The sequence below is a fragment of the Talpa occidentalis genome, unplaced genomic scaffold, assembly GCF_014898055.3.
Source record: "Talpa occidentalis isolate TD23 unplaced genomic scaffold, MPIMG_talOcc4v2.1, whole genome shotgun sequence".
Lineage (NCBI taxonomy): Eukaryota > Metazoa > Chordata > Mammalia > Eulipotyphla > Talpidae > Talpa > Talpa occidentalis.
This window is the reverse complement of record NW_026555331.1, coordinates 103,933,321-103,952,659: the sequence shown is the minus strand read 5'-3', so window position 1 is coordinate 103,952,659 and position 19,339 is coordinate 103,933,321. Positions and strand designations below refer to the sequence as shown.

Genomic DNA, 19,339 nt, shown 5'->3' with positions numbered 1-19,339 from the left:
AAACTGGTCCAACCACTATGGAGAGCTGAGTGGAGATTTCTTGAACTACTAAACATAGAGCTTCCATATATCCAGCAATCCCACTCCTAGGTATTTACCCAAATGACACAGAAACAGTAATTCCAAAGGGTACCTGCACCCTTTGTTTATAGCAGCACTATTTACAATAGCTAAGATATGGAAGCAACCCAAATGCCCAAAAATAGAAGACTGGAGCAAGAAGATGTGGTACATATACACAATGGAATATTACTCAGCAATCAAAAAAGATAAACACATGCAGTTTGCAGCAACATGGATGGAGCTAGAAGGGATCATGCTCAGCGAAATAAGTCAGAAAGAAAAAGAAAAATACCGGATGGTCTCACTCATAGCAGGAATTTAGAAAACCTAGATAAGAGACCAGGAAAAAGGCTAATCAATACAAAGTAAAAATCAAAATCAACAAGCAAGTATAAACCAGAGACACACTGGGGGGGGAGGGGCGGGGAAAGGAAGGACTAGAGTCAAAATAAGAGGGGGGTGCAATTGTATGAGGAATATAACCAAAATGAAAATGCATGCATAGATTGTGCAAAGATGAAAAAAGATGTAAGAATTATATAAAATAAAATATTTAAATAAAAAAATAAAGTTTAAAATAACCAAAAAACCCCAAACACCTGTTTCTTAGAAAATTAATTGTGTTTGTATATATAAGCTGTTTATGAGCACCACTATGATTTGAAAAAAAGTTAAACATTTGCTCTCTGCAAAATATTGGCATCACTGTGTGTGTGTGTGTGTGTGTGTGTGTAGGTGATGTGTGTTTTACACATCTGTGTATTTGTATGAGAGGGAACACTGAAGAAATCTTATGTTCAGACTTTTAAGGAATTTCATTAGGAGATTCAAAGACAACTAGCAGCAAGATTTCAATGTGAATAAATGTATAGTTTGTATAATACTTTTTAAAAAGTTATGCATAAATTGAACTTTGCAATACTGTAATTTAAATGTACCAAAGACATATCACCATTTGAAGATAAGAAATAGCGTTGGTGACTGTGGCCTCTAAGTAATTTTTATGCTTCAAAAGCATTTTGAGATTTATTTTTCCTAGCTGTTGGTAAACTTCTCTACTTATCTAATGTGCCATATTCTTGACAGGGATAGATCACCTATAATATTAAACTAATATTGCTATCTTTTTATTCACTCTATGCATCAGCTTCTTTCAGTAAGGCTAATTAAAACCAGTTGTCTTGTAAGGTTTGGTGATGTGTATAATTTTTCTAATAGCAAATTCAAGGAACTAGCAAATTATTTTGCTTAATATCTAATAAGCTATTAGATTTTAAGATTGCATTCTTAAAATATGCAACATACCATGTAACACATTTTTGTATTATATTAAGATGTCACCCTAAATTTTCAAATGCTAGTATTATTTTTAACCTTTTATTGGTTATTTTATAGCATTACATAGGAATTTATTATCACTAAATAATATTAAAAATCATTAGATTTTGAGGGCTACAGATGTGTTGGTGTTGGGTGCTGTGTGGTAACATACACCTGAAGAGTGTGATCCTGTGCCTCTAAATCATGTCAATGCTGTAAGCCAGTGCTACCTCAATAAAAAAAAATTCCATGTTGGCTTTTAGTTATTTTGAATAGTAGGTGTTGCATTAAAGTGTAATTTGATATAGAAAAGGGGATATTGCTGCAAATATTGAATTAGAAAGTAAACTGGAAGTGCTTTCCTCTCTCTGGTAGTTGTCTCTCTCTGTTCCTCTCTCTGTTCTCTTTCACTATTGAATTTTATTAAAAGACCAATTATCTGATCCTGGTTCCACTTTTTCCCATTTTATTCCTTAATTACTGCTATCTGGCTTCTGTCCACGTTACCTCTTTCCTGGTATCTCAGCAGGATCACTGTAGCCTCCTAATTTCCACACTCATCAAACAATTTCTGGTACTTCTCTTTTTTGGCCTTTCTAAAACAACTGACACTACTGACTGCTCATTGATTCCTTACCTAAAACTCTGTATTCTCTTGGCTTCTGGTAGACCATTCTCTCTTGATCTTATCATACTGTTTCTTAGCTTTTTTGTGGCCAACTCCTCTCAGGAGGAATGCAAGTTATGACTTCCTAACTTGGTTGATATTCCTTATTAGCACAAGTATCAGAAGTTTTACATGCAAAGGAATTGTTCGTGCAGCCTTATAAAATAATTTCATTCAAAATACTGGGTTAGGAAATAATTTTTCTCTCCATAGCTATTCTTTACTCTTAATTTGACATGAATCTGCATTTTCTTTTCCTTTTAATGGTCTTGATTAAGAATGCGTAGACTGACTTATAATGACTTTGTTAAAGAAATTTATCTTGGGTCTTTAAATAAAATTTAATATCATCCCATAAAGGAATCTGTCATATCATCTAATTGTTAGAGATGATGAAATTTTTTTTTTACTTTATAACTTAATAATATCTGTTTCTATTGGCACAGAGCACTTCATTCATAATATTGTCAATCATTTCTCAGAATGGAAATGCATCTTTTTGTATTCAAGGCTTTGTTTTAAGTATTAAACTACTTTTTGAGATTTTCTTCAAGTGTAGATCTTTAAAGTAGCATTAACTAAGATCAGGCACTTTTATTTCATATATAAGGATTCTCCAAATAGTTCTTCCTCTAGGAACCTCTTTTCTTAACTAGTAAAGTTCTGTTTACCTTGATTTTAAAATGAATAACAAAACATGCTTTATGCATGAGCTAGAATATTTCTTCAAACCAAAAATTAGAAAATAGTTCCTGAGAAGCAGAAGCTCAGAAAATCAGGTGACTGGAATTGGGAAAGTATAGCAGTGAGCCTATTTGTAAACTTTGGATTTCTGAATGTTAATTTTAAGCTTCCTTTTTAAAAGGCCAGTGTTTGTAGAGCTTATCCTGTCAGCAATATCCTGTGTCAATTGTCAGGTCATGTTTAATGTGTGGAGATGTATTAATCTGCCCTAGCTAACACTGTGAGAGGCTGGGATAAATAGAGGGCTCAAGCAGATGAAGAGGGATTAACTGTGTGGATTGAGCAAACTCTTCAATCACTGAACCAGTGATTTTACAAAGGATTAGCTGCTGCTTTTACAAATATTGATTACTGATTTGCCACTCAGAATGGAGATGACATAACTTGTGCAGTTGCTGTGTAGTGCACTGTGTGAAGTGTACATCATTCATATTAATGGATTTGTCATGGGCATTATAGAAACTGACAGATTTATTATAGCAGCAGTTGCTAAAACTGTTATGGTTAAGGTTGTGTCAGCATATCTATTAAAACTTCAGGATTTTAGAAGTTTATAGTATGGCCATAAAATTTATTTCCCAGGTGGAATTTGGAATACCAGTTAAAGCCTGGCACAATTATTATTATGCATATTTTTACATGAATCAGTTTGAAGGCAGTTCAGTTGCAATAGAGCAAAAATGCATTGTTGTGATATTTTTGTGTTGACAAAAAATTTAGATTCTTTCATTTTGAAAAAAATTGAAAATTCATCATAAATGCTTGTTTTCTAACCAAGAATATATCCAGGCCATGTGGACTTCCAATGATACACCCATTTTTCCTAGAACAGGGTTTGTTTTGAAGTATTGGACAACTGCTGGTTTGATTTTATGTTAAAGTTAAGGTTATTTCATCCAGGTGTATGTCTCTGCAAAGCAGTCAATTTTTTTAAATTTATATGTAAATTTTTAAATAAGATTATATCAACTTTATCCCCAGCTTGGCTCTTGGCTAAGGGATTTGGCTCTTGAGTAGCAACATAAATAAGTGGTTAGCATTTTGCAGGAAATATATTTTATGCTTCGGTTTTGATATTTACCAAACCTTGATCAAGATAAATTGTATTTTGGAAGAACTGTCTGAAAAATCTGCAGGGTGTCTATTCCTGTAGCTTTTCTGTAGCTTATCCTTGGGTTTTACAGAGCTGTTTGGAAGCTATACCCTAGGTTACCTGGATTTGTACTCTGTAGAATTGCTGTTACTGAATTTTGCTTTGGAATTATGCTGTTGAATCAGTATGAGTGATGTTATACAAAGCAACTTTATGAAACTTTTATTTTACTTACTGTAAAACTGGTGAAAACACATGGGAAAAATTTCTTTCTCCTCTCAGTACCAGGAACCAGGAATAGTTCTATGTTCCTTTCTGAGCAATGATCTGCATTTATCTTAGGGGCAGTGAATCACATAATTTATTATTTCTTGCTTCACATTTGTTGCTATAAAGCTTATAACTGGATTTTGGCCCACTCCTAGGTATAAATGATTTTTTACTTCCAACTTGTTTTGTATTCTACCCTAACTCCTAGTGTACCTTGATTTTTTTAACTAATGTTTTATTTTTGAGTTTGAAATAATGTCACTTATAGAAAAGTTGTAAAAAGAGTACAGGGACTTTACCCAGATTGCCTTAACATTAACATTTTCTAAACAGGTATTTGCTTTTTCTCTTTCTGTATATGCATGATTGTCTCCTATTTGCTTTCCATTTGCCTTACCAAATATATCTGTAAAAATGCCATTGAAAAGCATTTTTGGGGAATGAGGCAGCGTATTACTAAACTAGCAATAATGATAACAGCAAAGACTGATAATTCATTCCGATTTTGAAAAAAGAGACCTTTGGAAAGAGACCTGTTTTGGGTGGAAGGAAGAGAGAGAGAGAAAGAATATGTTTTAAGAGGATACTTATAATACTTCAAACAGGATACTTATAATACTTCAAACAAGATACTTATAATACTTCAAACAGTGGCAGAAAAGAGAAAATGCAAAGACTTTGACATAAATAAAAATTAGGAAGTTACACTATTAAATAGAAACCAGTTATAATATACTAAAGCATGAATAATTTTGGGAATCATTTACTTTAGTAATCCGGTAATCAGAGTAGAACCATATGTTGAGAATTTTAATTCAGAAATGTTTAATTTTTTAATGAAATGTCTAGTTTTTAATAAGTTAGTCATAAATTCATATTTGAGAATTTTCATACTGAATATTTTTCATTTATTTTAACCATCTCTCAATAATAAAATCTTTTGAGAGATAAGAATAGAATGACAATTGTCGATGTACCTGTTTTCCTTCAAGGCAAATGTAGCAACATATACTTTATTATACAGTTTAGAAGACATTTTAACTTTGTGTATCCCTATTGCAGATGCTTAAGATGTAATTGTTAAAGTCTCTAATCTTTTTGTACACAAAATAGAAAAATATATGAATAAAAGTGAATTTAAAGTTTTATAAATTAGAAATCTTTTCATGTTCTGAAAATGATTTTTAAAATTATAGCTTAAAACTCGTAACATTAAAAAACCGCAAAAAAAAATGATGCTCTGTAGCCTATATGAAAATAAAATAATTGAGTGAGAGGGAGCTGAAGATTCAATCTAAATAGTATTCAATTATTAAATTTTTATGCATTTTGTTAATGGAATCTGTAAAGATATAAAAAGAGTATCCTTTTCTTCCATAAATATCCATTTTCTTCATACTAATTTGTCCCATGATTGTGTATATGTGTTTTTAAGCCAAAATGAAAATCTTTTAAAAGACATTTTGGGGGCCTCCCCGGTGGCGCAGCGGTTGAGCGCTGGGTTGCGAAGCTGCCCGCGGCCTCTGTGGTGCCGGTTCGATCCCCGGCTGCTCCCCGGCCACCAGAGGAGGGTCCCACATGGCGCGCAGACCTCTCCTGCCGCCCGCTGCTCCCCTCAGCAGTGTACTTCGGTCCTTCTGCCTGCTCTGCTCCCCGCTCTGGCTCTGGTGAATTCTCTCACCCTCCCGCGCGTCTGACTGTACCCAGTGCATGTATAAACAAAACAAACAAATAAATAAATAAATAAATAAAACATGCCTCTATTAAAAAAAAAAAAAAAAAAGACATTTTGGGATGCAAACTGACTTCTTTAAAATCTTGGGAAGGAGTAATTAGGATGCAGCTGGACTTAAAGAAGGAGATTTTCTAGGTGGGCCCAGTATAAACCCAAACATCCCTAACTGGGATGATGGAGGTAGAAGAATAAGAACCAGAGAGAGACCATTGTCAGACTCAACTCGACACCACTGACTTGAAAGGTGAAACAGGGCCAGTAGTCAGTGAAATTAGGTCAGCTTCTGGGAGCTGGAAAGGGAGGGAGACAGATTTATAGCCCGATGGCATCCTGCTTAGCCCAGTGAGACGCTTTTGGACTTCTCACCTCCAGAACTGTAAGAAAATAAATTTGTGTTGCTTCAAGTGTTAAAAAAAGAAAGATAAAAGTAATACAAAGCAGCTGAGGAGTTTCTCTATATAGGAGATAAAGATTTGATTTAAATTCTTTCCGGGAAATTCAGTGACCTCTTATTAGAAAGTAGCCTTTGGGGCCTCCCTGATGGCTCAAGGGGTTAAGTCTCAGCACTATGAAGCTATCTGTAGCACAAATTCTGTCCTTGGCAATGGATCTACCCCACATGGCTCAGGAGACCTCTCCTGTCTCGCCTGCTGCTCCCCTCAGTAGTGTATTTCAGTAGATCTGCCTGTTCTGTTCCCCACTCTGTCTCTGGTGAATCCTCCCCACCGTACACCTCTGGCCTACACTCCAGCTCTTGTATGCATAAATAAATGAAAAAACCTTTTTTAAAAAGTAGCCTTTAAAAAAAAAAAAAGTAGCCTTTATCATAATATAAAAAGTAAAGGGTATCCTGTTTTATTATGAAATAAGGTTTTAGTTTGTAAAGTGTAGTATCTCATATTGAACTTGTTTTTTAATGACAAATTCAATATATTGATATGCATGTTAATAATAGAGGAACTCATAGTGAGGTTTCTACAAATCAATAACTGGAATGTTTATATTTAAAAAATATTTTTTAATTCTATGAGGATTAATTTTGATGTATTATGAAAATGTGATACCCCATGGTAAACAAAGGATCAGAAATTGTAGAGAACAGGGAGTTCATTACAGATGTCTTATTGTGAAGTCGTTATCAATGTTAAACTAAGCTTGTGGGTATCTGTACCTGACACCATTTATTTATTTATATCCAAATTAAATTTAGGTTTCTCTCCCTTGTTAGGAAATAGTCTTTTTGTTTTGTTTTACAAGTATGTGAATTTTTGCACTTAAAACCTTGTAGAATAGTAAGAAAAAGAGTGTTAGCAACTCTTTTTATCTATTATATATTCTCTAGAGCCAGGGAAAATGGCATTTAAGTGTATGTGCAAATGCTAATATAAGTGAAGTATAATTAACCTGCACTTGTGAAATAATGAATTCTGAACTAGTGATAGCTCTGGGAACTGAAACTTATTTATAGAGAGTTTCCTACAGCTAATACCCTTCAGCCAGAAATGCCTATAAGATACTGGAGATCATCTGGAAAGATAACTGGAAACATAACAGAAAGCATTTTCCTACCTTTATACAAAACTGTAACACATGAAATACTGACATCTGAAAATATACCTCATTTCTGATGACCGCTTCTCAGGAAAAATGAACTGTAGCCAGAGAAGTTAACCTTGACAATAAAATAACCAGTAAAATGAACAATGTAGGAGAGCGTATTATGAGCATGAAATGAGATGCTAAAATGGTTAGTATTCTTGAAAAATTAAAACCTTATATGTGTTTAAAATATAAATCAATAATCAAGTGGGTGGATGCTGCAAAGAAATGGGTCTGTTTACCAAATCTAGGAATTCTAGAACAACCAAGCATTGTAAAAAGTTTATCACATGTGATTTTAGAAGAGATAAAAGGAAGACTTTACTCCCCCCAGAAGGTGGCAAATTTATGGAACTAAGTATGCCAACCATTAGGTGATAATGAATAAATTAAAAATATTTAATTAATATTGTATTGTAGATTAGAAGAAAAAAATGTTTTATTAAAGACTTAACTCGGAGATGTTCTATCCATATGAATTAAGAGGAAAAAAGGATATCATTGAAGGCTTATCTTTTTTTTAATTCAAATTTATTTTTTTACATTGTTGTTAATTTTTGGACAGTATTTGATTTCTCCCCTCAGGTGTAGTTCCCATAGTTCTACTACCACAGCACTCATGAACCATCACCATAGTCCCTTGTGCGCTTCCCTGCCTTGGTTTGACCCCTCTTTTTCCCTCCCCTGTTGTCTGCTTTAAATCTATGGTCAGTTTGTATGTTTTGTCTTTTTTCTGATTCTTTGTTTGGTTCACGTATATTCCACCTAGAAGTGAAACCATCCAATATTTTTCTTTTTCCTTCTGACTTATTTCACTAAGCATAATTCTAAAGAGCTTTTCCTTAACTGTTTATTGTTCAAGGAAAATAGTCGTGTCATGTGGTGAGAGACAAAATATTTGATTGACTAGACCAAGATCCTATCTCAGAATGAAAATTCTTATTAGCAAAACCAATCTTTTTTTATATGACTTCTTTCTTTTCTAATAGAAGAGAAAAGCAATTTTCAGTTATGTAAAGGTAGAGGGAAAAATTATACTAGTTGAACATACTCTTTACATTGAAAACTGTGTAAGTGCCAAGTGATAAAGGGAGAAATGTCAGTAAAAGGTGAGTAAATTGAAACCAGAAAAAGGTAAGACTTAGAAGCCTAACAGGAATTTTGTACAAAGTCTACAGTGAACAGCCATAAAACTGTGAACATATTAATACAGTGTAAGTCCATTATGTTGCCATAATTTATTAATGATAAAATAGTAAAAATGAGGATTTAGCTTTGTTACAAGTCTAATGTTTAAAATTGGCCATCAAAATTGAATATCAAAAAATAAAAAAGATAATGAAAAACAGATGTCTGTTTTGAAACTGTCTCTGTGTTACTCACATCCCTTGACACCTATTCATAGTTCCTCATGAAGAATCAAGTAGGTAAAAAGAAAACTGAATAAAAAGTTAATTCCAGAATTCAGTAGTTAGAGTGTATATAGGTTTTAAAAAATAAATCCTCTTCACTTGAGTTGCTCTTTGGAAGGGTGATGCCATATAACAAATCTTAGAAAAATAAATGCATTTAAAGAGGTGTCATATGGGATATAGATTGTGTGTGTGTGTGTGTGTGTGTGTGGGTGTGGGTGTGGTGTAAGAGTGAATTAGGAGATAGGGCAATGTCGATGAATGCCAAAGAATAGTACATTGAGGCACCCAGTGCTACACAAAATTGTGAATTCAATGAAGTTTGTTTATTTAGGTTGTTTTTGAGAAAAGAGGTACAAAAGGGAAAGGATGATTGGATCTCTCCCTTCAGTTCTAACTCTTTCTTCTTAACAACTCTTACATTTTTCTGTCTGCTTTCTGCCCTTACTTTTTCTCATATTCAAGGCACTTCCATATTGTTCTAGGCCTTTTCTTCCAAGTAAAGCAGTCTCTGATTCAGACCTATCTTTCCACCTTACCCTATCCTATAATATATACAGCAATACAGCTGTCTATCTAATGCCAAAACTGGTTTTATAACCAACTAACATCACATCTTAAATATGCCTAAATGATACTTCATGTCAAAAAGAGTTCATATTTTTCTTTGAATTTGAATTATTTTCCATTGAAATAATTGTTTTTAATAGTTAAATTTTCAAAAAGATAAAACATTTCTTAAATACAACACTTTAAAAAATTCCTGTGGTTTTCATCTTAAATTCAAAGGGGAAAAGATAAAATAATAGCTTAATAAAAAATGTGAAGACTGGGCAATACTTTAGTTTTTTGGTAATTTATTTTTTATATCCATCCTATGGAAATCACCATTTTTCAGATTCTAAAATCCATTCCATTAGCATGGTCTGGTGGACTATGTCTACTATATACACTCTTTGTTTTAAAAGCAAAAGTTTCAAGGCACATTGTAGAACTCTTAACTTTCCTTTTAAAAGCAGTAGCCTTATGAGTAAATACTGACCTAACTGTAGGAAAATTTGAATTTCCCTACTGCCTTTTCCCACTGAGTTGCTAGGAATATAGTAAACACTTCATACTTGTTTATTTGATTCATTGTGACCTTGTTTACCTTTCTGCATGCTTCAGATTCTTAAATTGCAAGTTGGAAGAATCATTCCTAGACTGCTCTTACTGGGTGGTAGTTTTAATGTCTAATATTTTTAACTATTTTAGAAAAGTAGACTATCACATGAGAAATACATGTTCATTTTATAAAAAGAAAACTAATCTCTGTCAGTAGGCTTATTTCCTCAGGGTGCCAGAAACTTATGGCCACTTAAGCAAGGCCATGGAGTCATTATCTACAGCATAAATCGATTATTTATTGGTTAATTTTTTTCTCCTCATAGTTAGAATATAATTTTATCATCATCCACTTTCCCCTAACCAAAAGGAAATTTTTGAATTGCTTTTAAACTACAGTAGCATCAACAACACTAACTGTAATGCAGCGTAACTTTACAGTTACCCAGTCACATTTTTTTCCATCTTTCTGATTAAAAATCTTTAAATTACATTAGTCTTTCTTTTGTTATTGGCATCCATTACTTTGAATTAATAATTATATAAACATAACATTTAATCATAATGAAAGCTAGCGTTTATGAATGCCTACTACTTGGTGAAGAATTAAGAATTAAGAATTAAGGGTCAGTATTAAACTTATTTGAGGATGAAAATGTGAATTTTGATAGTGAAACAGAGCTGATAATGTTACTGTGAATTTGTTGGAATGTTGTGTAATTGTCTGTGTTGCATAATTTCCCATGGTGAGATAATGCATTTGTGGTTTTTGATAAATGTTTGGCAGCTCTTTGTTTCCCTGCACTTAGGTTTATATTAGTCTTCATTTTCATCAAGTATCATTAAACTTGCATTTGTGTATTCTTATTCATTTGAATTAATCTGAATCTTCTTAAATGGTGAGATACCATTGTTTCTTGTAGATATAGTGATTTGAGATCTAAATTATGCAAGAATGCATGTGTTTTTAAAGAGAGATTACTTCTTTTTGTATCATAGAACAAATTTTTAATTTCTGCCATTAAAAATATTGTGTTTATTGTGTTATATAAATGAAATGGTTATTCTAAGAATGTAAAGTCTAACGTATCTAAAGGGATTACAATTAAAAAGCTTTTTGTTTTTTAAAATATTCAAACATGTCTATTAAATCCTGGAGATTGGACAAATAATGAAGAAGCTCTAGAAGAAACTGGAAATTTCAGTTAAAACTTGGTTTTTTCTTTCTAGAAATCAATAAAAGACTTTATAATAGTAACATGAATTTAGAATTCAGAATAAATACTGCTTATGACGTCAAATCTTGTGAGTTATCAGCATTCAAAAAAGATAAACACATGCAATTTGCAGCAACATGGATGGCGCTGGAAGGGATCATGCTCAGTGAAATAAGCCAGAAAGAAAAAGAAAAATACCGGATGGTCTCATTCATAGCAGGAATCTAGAAAACTTAAATAAGGGACCAGGAAAATGAATAACTATAAGAAAGTGAAAATCAAAATCAACAAAAAACTATGAACCAGAGACACTTTTTGGGGGATGGGGGGCGGGAGGGGAGGGATTGGGGTCAGAATAGGGGGGTTGCAATTGTATGGGGAATATAAAAATAAAATTTATAAAAAAAAAAAAAGGATGAGCAAGAAAAAAAAAATCTTGTGAGTTTTCAAATGGAAATTTAATCTGTATTTTTCTTAAAGCAATAGCTTCAGGTTTTGTGTTTAGTCCTTTTCTCTCCATTTTTTTTTGACTAGTAAGTTTTTAAAGTTGAATGGTACCCATTTTAAAGTTGATAAAGTACCCATCTTTCTTCAGAAAGTTTCTTTTTAAGATTTAGAGCATTTTTATAATATGTAAAGAACATTAATTATGCTCTAGTGAAGTGAGAGGGTCATGGAACTATTTCTCAGTGAGCCTTATCTAACCATGAAGGTAATTTATGCCTCTCCATATCCAGCACATCCGACCTGAAGATTGAAAAGTTGCCTCTTTCTTCTGTAGTTTTATTTCATACAAAATAGACAGTGCTTAAGTGTTTATTTCCATTATCTTAAAGATACAAAATTATTTATAGGCTATTTTGTAGTGAATATTCTTATTTTTATACTACAGAAAAACTACTTGTGATTTTCTTCATGGCATTCAGTAATTATATTAAAATATACAATGAATATGTTTGCAGTCTCATTATGAAATGTCATCTATATGCTACTTCTGGCAAAGAGATTTTGTGTGGTTGATTTAAGAACTTTACATGCCAGTGATATAAAAATGTGAGCACCAACAGACTTCCACAGAAATAAAACTATGTTTTACTTAGTTGGAGAAGTAAATATTTTATTGGTAAGGATATTATTTAGAAAGAAAAATTTCCTAAATGATTCTACATTTAGCTAGAATTTCATATTTATGTGTGATGATATATTTATGTTTGCTTTTTGTCAGTATAACCTCAGGTAATAAAATAGTATTATGTCATTTTTTTCTTAAACCAAGGCATATCAGGGCCTCCCCGGTGGCGCAGCGGTTGAGCGCTGGGTTGCGAAGCTGCCCGCGGCCTCTGCGGCGTCGGTTCGATCCCCGGCTGCTCCCCGGCCACCAGAGGAGGGTCCCACATGGCACGCAGACCTCTCCTGCCGCCCGCTGCTCCCCTCAGCAGTGTACTTCGGTCATTCTGCCTGCTCTGCTCCCCGCTCTGACTCTGGTGAATTCTCTCACCCTCCCGCGCTTCTGACTGTACCCAGTGCATGTATAAACAAAACAAACAAACAAACCAGCAAACAAATAAATAAAGCATGCCTCTATTAAAAAAAAAAAAAAAAAAATTAAAAAAAAAAATTAAAAAAAAAAAAAAAAAAAAACCAAGGCATATCATAGTCATGCTCTTTAATTTAGTAGTTGACTAGAACTTGTGATGTAGATAAGATTTCTTTGTGTTTTTTATTTTATGTGCAAAATATTGTAGTAAATAACTTCTATTGTGTGGGCCAAGTTTATTATGAAAAAATGTTTATTGGATGATACAAATATTTATACTTTCTCTGAAGTTCCTTATACATTTCAAGGCAGCCCTCTATTTTAAATATATTGTAATTATATTGTTTTTTGTTTACTTAGTAAAATGAATCCAACAAGGAACTAAAATTAGTGCTTTGGCTTTAAGTTTTATTAAAGAAAAATATCTATAATTTTATAACTACCAAGATCCTCATATTAAAAAAAAACCCAGTTGACAATTCTATGATAAATTTGTATGTAATAAAATTCCTATGAAAACACTTTTTGAAACTATATTGAATTCTTTCTATTGTGTGGATTCCATGGAAACTTTCATTAGATTGTTTTCACTTGTTAGAATACAGAGGATAGCAGAATACTAAGGATAGCTATTAATCTATTTCTAATGAAATTTATAAAAGTATTGAACAGTTGTAAAATTATCGAGTAACACTGTTCTTGACAATGAATATATAATTTCTAATTAGTTTAGCTTTTGACTTAATCTGTAAAGATTTTGTAGGCACCTAATATTTGTTTATATTTTTATCAGATGTATTCAGAGCTTCTGTTTCAACTGCCCTAGAAAAACAAAGCATACTCATTCAGTTGAATTCCTGTAAGGTTTTCCTGATAGTTCAACCAGGAAAAGAATATTTGCTATAGACTCAGAGAAACAAATTTTACATTTGATTTTGCGGGAAAATCATTTTATGCTTTACTTGGAAGGAATAGAAATATGTAGATAAGAGTTAATATACATTGAAAATCTTGAAGAGTTAATTCAATATAAATGTAAAGAAGTTTATATGATTTATTTGAAGTTTCTAAATTCTTTTTACAGATATGTTGCATTTATTTATAATAATTTCTTAGTCCTTTCCTTCTAGAATGTTGATGTAAAGTATCTTAGAGCTCATTCGGTTACATAATATTGCTTTACTTTGGAAGCATTCTACATTAAGACATGAATACAGAACTTTTTGTTGTTGTTCTTGAGATGTAGAGAGGAGGAGAGAGACTTATCTGTGGAATGGATTTGAAACAAAGCTAATGGACTTGGGTTTGAGTGATTTGGGTAATGAAAGTACAGTGAAACCAACTGAGATCTAACACTTGGTTTCCAAAAAATGGATTACTCACCACTTTTTTTTTTCCCCTTCTGCCACAGGAAACCAGTTTCCTCCAATTGCAGCACAGGACCTTCCTTTTGTTTTAAAGGCAGGCTACCTTGAAAAACGCAGAAAAGGTAAACCATAAGAACCTAAGGAAAAATCTAAAAGTGGTTTTATCATTACATAAAACATGCTTGCTGTATACATGTGGAGCGAATATTCTTTTTAGGTAATCTAAGAATTTTAAAACTTTTAAGAAAATCTGGATGACATTGTGCAAGTCACAAAATATACCTTTTAATACTAAATAATTTTTAATAACAAAACATTTGGTTCAGTTTTTAGTTGTCAATCTCAGTTATTTGTAAGTGATTCAGGAGTTGTTCCTGCCTCTTGTAAGAAGGCTATGAGCCATGTGTGTATTTTCCAGGATGGGGCTTTTCACTGTTATCCCACCTAGCTGAGCATCAGGTTAGGTTAGCCTGCCTCTGACCATGTCTGCTATGGTGCAGATTGAGCCTGGCATATTGTCTGCCATTTTCTATTTTTCATTCAGTGTTCCTCTTCATTGGCTATGATAATTGGGAGTTGACCATATGGTCTTACTCTTTCAACACCAATGTATAAGGACAATGAAATATGGAGGTTGTGCTGTGATATGGAAAATGGAAAGCAAAATCTCTTCATTACTATTCTACTTATCTCATAGGTAGTCCCTCAGTGCCCTTCTGTTTATATTCTGTTTACTGTTCTTAGCTTTCTTAGCTGAATTTCAAAGCTGAGAGACATAATAGAAATCATCTAGGTCAGCTCCTCCTCTGCTTTTATAACAGATGAGAAACTGAAGCAATTATCTCAAGACTGTGTCATCAGTGCCTTTTTGGCTGTCCTGTCAGGAAAGTTTTTTGGCCATGCAGTTGATCCCATAAATGTAGCAACCTCATCTCTGCTTCACATTCTTTCTTTTAGCATCGTATTTTGTTCTATTTTTGTTTGTTTGTTTGTATTTGTCTCTTGGAAAGAAAGATAACAATCAGCCATAGACTTTTAGAGCTTAGAAATCGTATTAATTACTTTTCCTTTTAGAGTAAGGAAATGGCCTTACAATGATATCTGTGATATATATTAATATTATATAAATTGTTCTCTCCCCCCGCCCCATTTTTGTAGATCACAGCTTTCTGGGATTTGAATGGCAGAAACGGTGGTGTGCGCTCAGTAAAACAGTATTCTATTATTATGGAAGTGACAAAGGTAGTATTATTATTCCATTATATTAACTTCTATTGCATGGTTGGGAGGCCATTTCCCCACCCCGTTATTATTGGTACAGGGTAAACTGAAGACAAATGAAAAGAAATAACTGAGAATTTTGATTATTATAGTCTAAGACTACTTTATAATTATTTCATTATTTGACAAGTGCTCTGGATTCCAGAATACCCTAAAAGTTAATACAATTGTGTTTCTTTGAGTTAAGAAAATGAAATAACTTTCATCTGTGTGGCCTCTCACCTCAGGAAATATTTATCATCCAGGCTATAGTTGTAGAATTTGCAGAAAAGTAAGTCTATTAGGATTGTGAGTGTTTTGAAGGGAGGAAAGATACCTTTTTCCAAGTACTTTAAAAGAAAAATTTACATAAAATTAAATATATGCAACACGTGTCTCAGCTTCTTTTACAGATTAAAATAACAGCAGCAAACTCCTGCATAGAACTTACTTTTCTAAGCACCGTAGTTATATCTAGTCATTTTAGTAACATGAACTCATCTAACTCACTACAACTCTGAGGTTGGTGCTATCATTAGCCTCATTCATTTTATTGTTTGGAAAGTAAGGACAGAGAGCTAAGCTTTCCAAACAAGTCCCAAATTCCAGAGCCAGTAATGGAGATTTGGGATTTGAATCTAAGCAATATGGAGAGAGCCTGTGCTCTTAGCTCTGATTTGTCACTGTATTAGTTTACAAATAATAAGATACATTTTTAAAAAGATTTATTTTATTTATACAAGAACCGGGGTACAGGCCAAATGTGGGGGAGTGTGAGGGGGTTCACCAGAGACAGAGTGGGGAACAGAACAGGCAGACTGATGAAATACACTGCTAAGGGAAGCAGCGGGTGAGGCAGGAGAGGTCTGCTCGCCATGTGGGTTGCTTCATGGCTGGCGGGGATCGAACCAGTGCAGAGGCTGCGGACAGCTTCATAGCGCTGCGCTCAACCACCTGCACCACCAGGGAGGCCCAAGATACATTTTGTAATTTCATTTGCTAATTAATAAATCTGCTATTCATAGTTCATATATTTTTAAGTTCATTATTTGAAGAAATAAAATCAGAGAAGACTGAAATTTAAAGAATATAGGCTTTCTTACTTTTGCTTTTTTCCCTAGGAAAAATAGATTAGAAGTTAAATATTATATAGTGAGGGCTATATAGAAATAAGTTTACTTTCAATTCTAGAAAGACACTTGGAGGAGAGCAAGACATGAAAGTTCAATATCACTATCAACTGTTTTTTATAAACAATAACCTTTTTATTTTACTGTTTCTTATCAGCGTTTGGACATTTACGTTTCATTTGACATAATTTGCAGTTTTTGGGTTTTTTCTCATTACAGAAACAGGCAAATAAGATTGTATTTTAGATAATTTGAACTATGTTCTTGATGCTAGAAGTTCTCACTTTGGTTAATGGCATCAACAAATTAAGAATTAATTTAGTGGCTAATTTGCATTCTGTCACTAACTTACAATATATTCAAGTGTGATAATGGCATCAGTGAAATGTAAACTATAAGCAATTGTCAGTAAATAGCCTTCTGCCTTTTGCTAAGGGTAATAGGTGATTTTGTCGGGAAATTTAGAGTCCAACTTCAGTTTTGCTCATCACAGGTTGTAAACATGTGTTGATGTAAACACGTGTTGCAATTAAAGAAATAGAACTTGTGCAATATTGTGAATTTAGGAAGATTTTACTTTTCCCAAAAGATGTATCCTCTATTTTACAAGAGTAGCAGAAAGAGGATTCAAATCTTCCTGACTTTGATTTAATCAGACTTCTCATTTCTAATTTCTTTTGAGAGTGATGAGAAAAGACATTATGTCTTTTCTCCATTCCTAATTATAACTGATATACACCAATTGGTAGGTCAGAGTTTTCCCAAAACCTAAGAAATATTTGCATTTATTTCAAAAGCTAATATTCTATGAATAAATTCTAGTTAGTTTTTTATATTAGTTAAATTCCCATTTCTATCATTTGATGAGCTTTTATGGTAATAACATCTTTTTATAATGTATTTTAACTACTTTGATTCATAAACTACCAATGCTTTTTAAAAATTGCTATTTTAGCATTTCCTTTTCATCTGGATATTTGAAAATATGGTTTCTATTTCCTTAAATTCTTCCTTGTCTCTTACTGTGAAGCCTCCTGTTTCCACTGAGATTTCAGATCTATTTTTAGTGATTTTTTTTCTCTTTTGGCTGTTTCCTATGGAATTCTTGGCCAGTTCTTTTCCTTTTAGGAATTATGGGGGTAGGGGGGAGTGTGTGGAATCAATCAGACAGTTTTTAATTGCTTGTTTGGCATAATCTTAATTTCCTTCCTTTGTGTTTTTTTCCAGGATAATATAGGTGTTACATGAAATTTTTATTTTCTTTATGAAATCAGATACCTAATTTGTACAGTATGTGTGAGCCATTTACCTAAACTTTGGAAAGAGCTATTTAGATAGATGAGAACTATAATCCTTCAACTAAGTAGGATTTAGATAAATGGATTATAGAGGCACAGAAGGAGTTGATACCACTTACTAGGTTAAATTGTACTTTGTTACTATTTGACAGATACATAGGTCACATTTTCTACCTTATTGTGTATGCCAAAAAACATATTGACCCATCAAGATAGTAATGGCTTAGAAAGAGTAGTTCTAGTCTCTAGGGTAAATAATGCACTTACCTTTGTACCCATAAATATTATCTATATTTATTATTCATGGCCATTTGGGTCCTTAAGTAATATATATATAGAGAGAGTACATATTTTATTGCTTTATGAAATCATATCCATCCTTTTATCTCCTTCCTCTTCCTTTCATTGTCACAAATCCCATTCATCAAGCATCTTAGGTTTGAGTTGCTCAGACTGAATGATTAAGGCAATAATTCATACACTCACTCATTTATTCATTTTTTTATTTGATAAACATATATTGGATACTTGGTGGATATTAGGCACTGGGGATAGAGATAATCCTGCCTTAGAGTTATTTGCCGTAGAGTTATTTGCAGTTTGAGTTGTATATCAACAAGAGGAAGTCAGGAGAATCCTAGGTGGGAGCTGAACAGGTAAACTGATAATTTCAATGCAGAGTAGAAAGTTATTTAAATATCTTTGGAGCACAATTTCCTAGGGGATTTAGGAGATACTCCTAGTGGAGAGGACCCTTCATTGGACCATAAAGAATGAGGAGGAATTTTTCATTCATTACTACACTATTTACAGTAGACAAGCTGTGGGAAAAACCTAAGTTTCCAGGGATAGATGAGTGGATTAAGAAGCACTGTATTTACACAATGGAATACTAAATTCCTGACAATATGGATGGAACTGGAGGGAATGATGCTAAGTGAAATAAGTCAGAAGGAGAAAGACAAATATTAGATGATTTCACTCAGATGTGGAATATAAAGAAACAAAGGTATAGACAAAAATAAACCAAAACAAACCCTAGAAACATTACTGCAGGTTGGAGGGAAAAGGTAGAGGAGGGAGGAGGGGCAGTGGACAGTGATGGAGGATTATGGGTGTCTTGGAGATGGATGCCTTGGTAATGGGTGGTGGTGGGTGTGCCTTGAAGATTTTTATGGCTGCCTTGGTGGTGGGTGTAAAATACTCCTGAAAAGATGTGAACCTACAGTTATCTCTATATTATATACAATATTATAGACCAGTGTTACCTCAATAAAAAAAAAATTTAAAAACTAAAATAAAATTATAGGTTCAGGGGTCTCCCTGATGGTTCAAGATGTTAAGTCTCAGCACTGTGAAGCTATCCATACCCACTGCAGCATGAGTTCAATCCCCAGCCAGGGAGGTGACCCACATGGCACAGCAGACCTCTCCTGTCTTGCCTGCTGCTCCCCTCAGCAGTGTATTTCAGTGAATCCGCCTGTTCTGCTCCCCACTCTGTCTCTGGTGAATCCTCTCACCCC

At 33.4% G+C, this 19,339-nt stretch overlaps 1 protein-coding gene across 2 annotated transcripts in view; it reads left to right on the top strand.

Moving 5' to 3' along the window:
• SKAP2 (src kinase associated phosphoprotein 2) overlaps positions 1 to 19,339 on the top strand; it is a 155,359-nt gene that overhangs the window by 75,106 nt on the left and 60,914 nt on the right. For both annotated transcript variants that reach the window (XM_037509556.2, XM_054692435.1), the window contains exons 5-6: positions 14,173 to 14,250; positions 15,287 to 15,370. In XM_037509556.2, the coding sequence (XP_037365453.1) occupies positions 14,173 to 14,250; positions 15,287 to 15,370 (162 nt within the window). The remainder of the gene's footprint in view (positions 1 to 14,172; positions 14,251 to 15,286; positions 15,371 to 19,339) is intronic.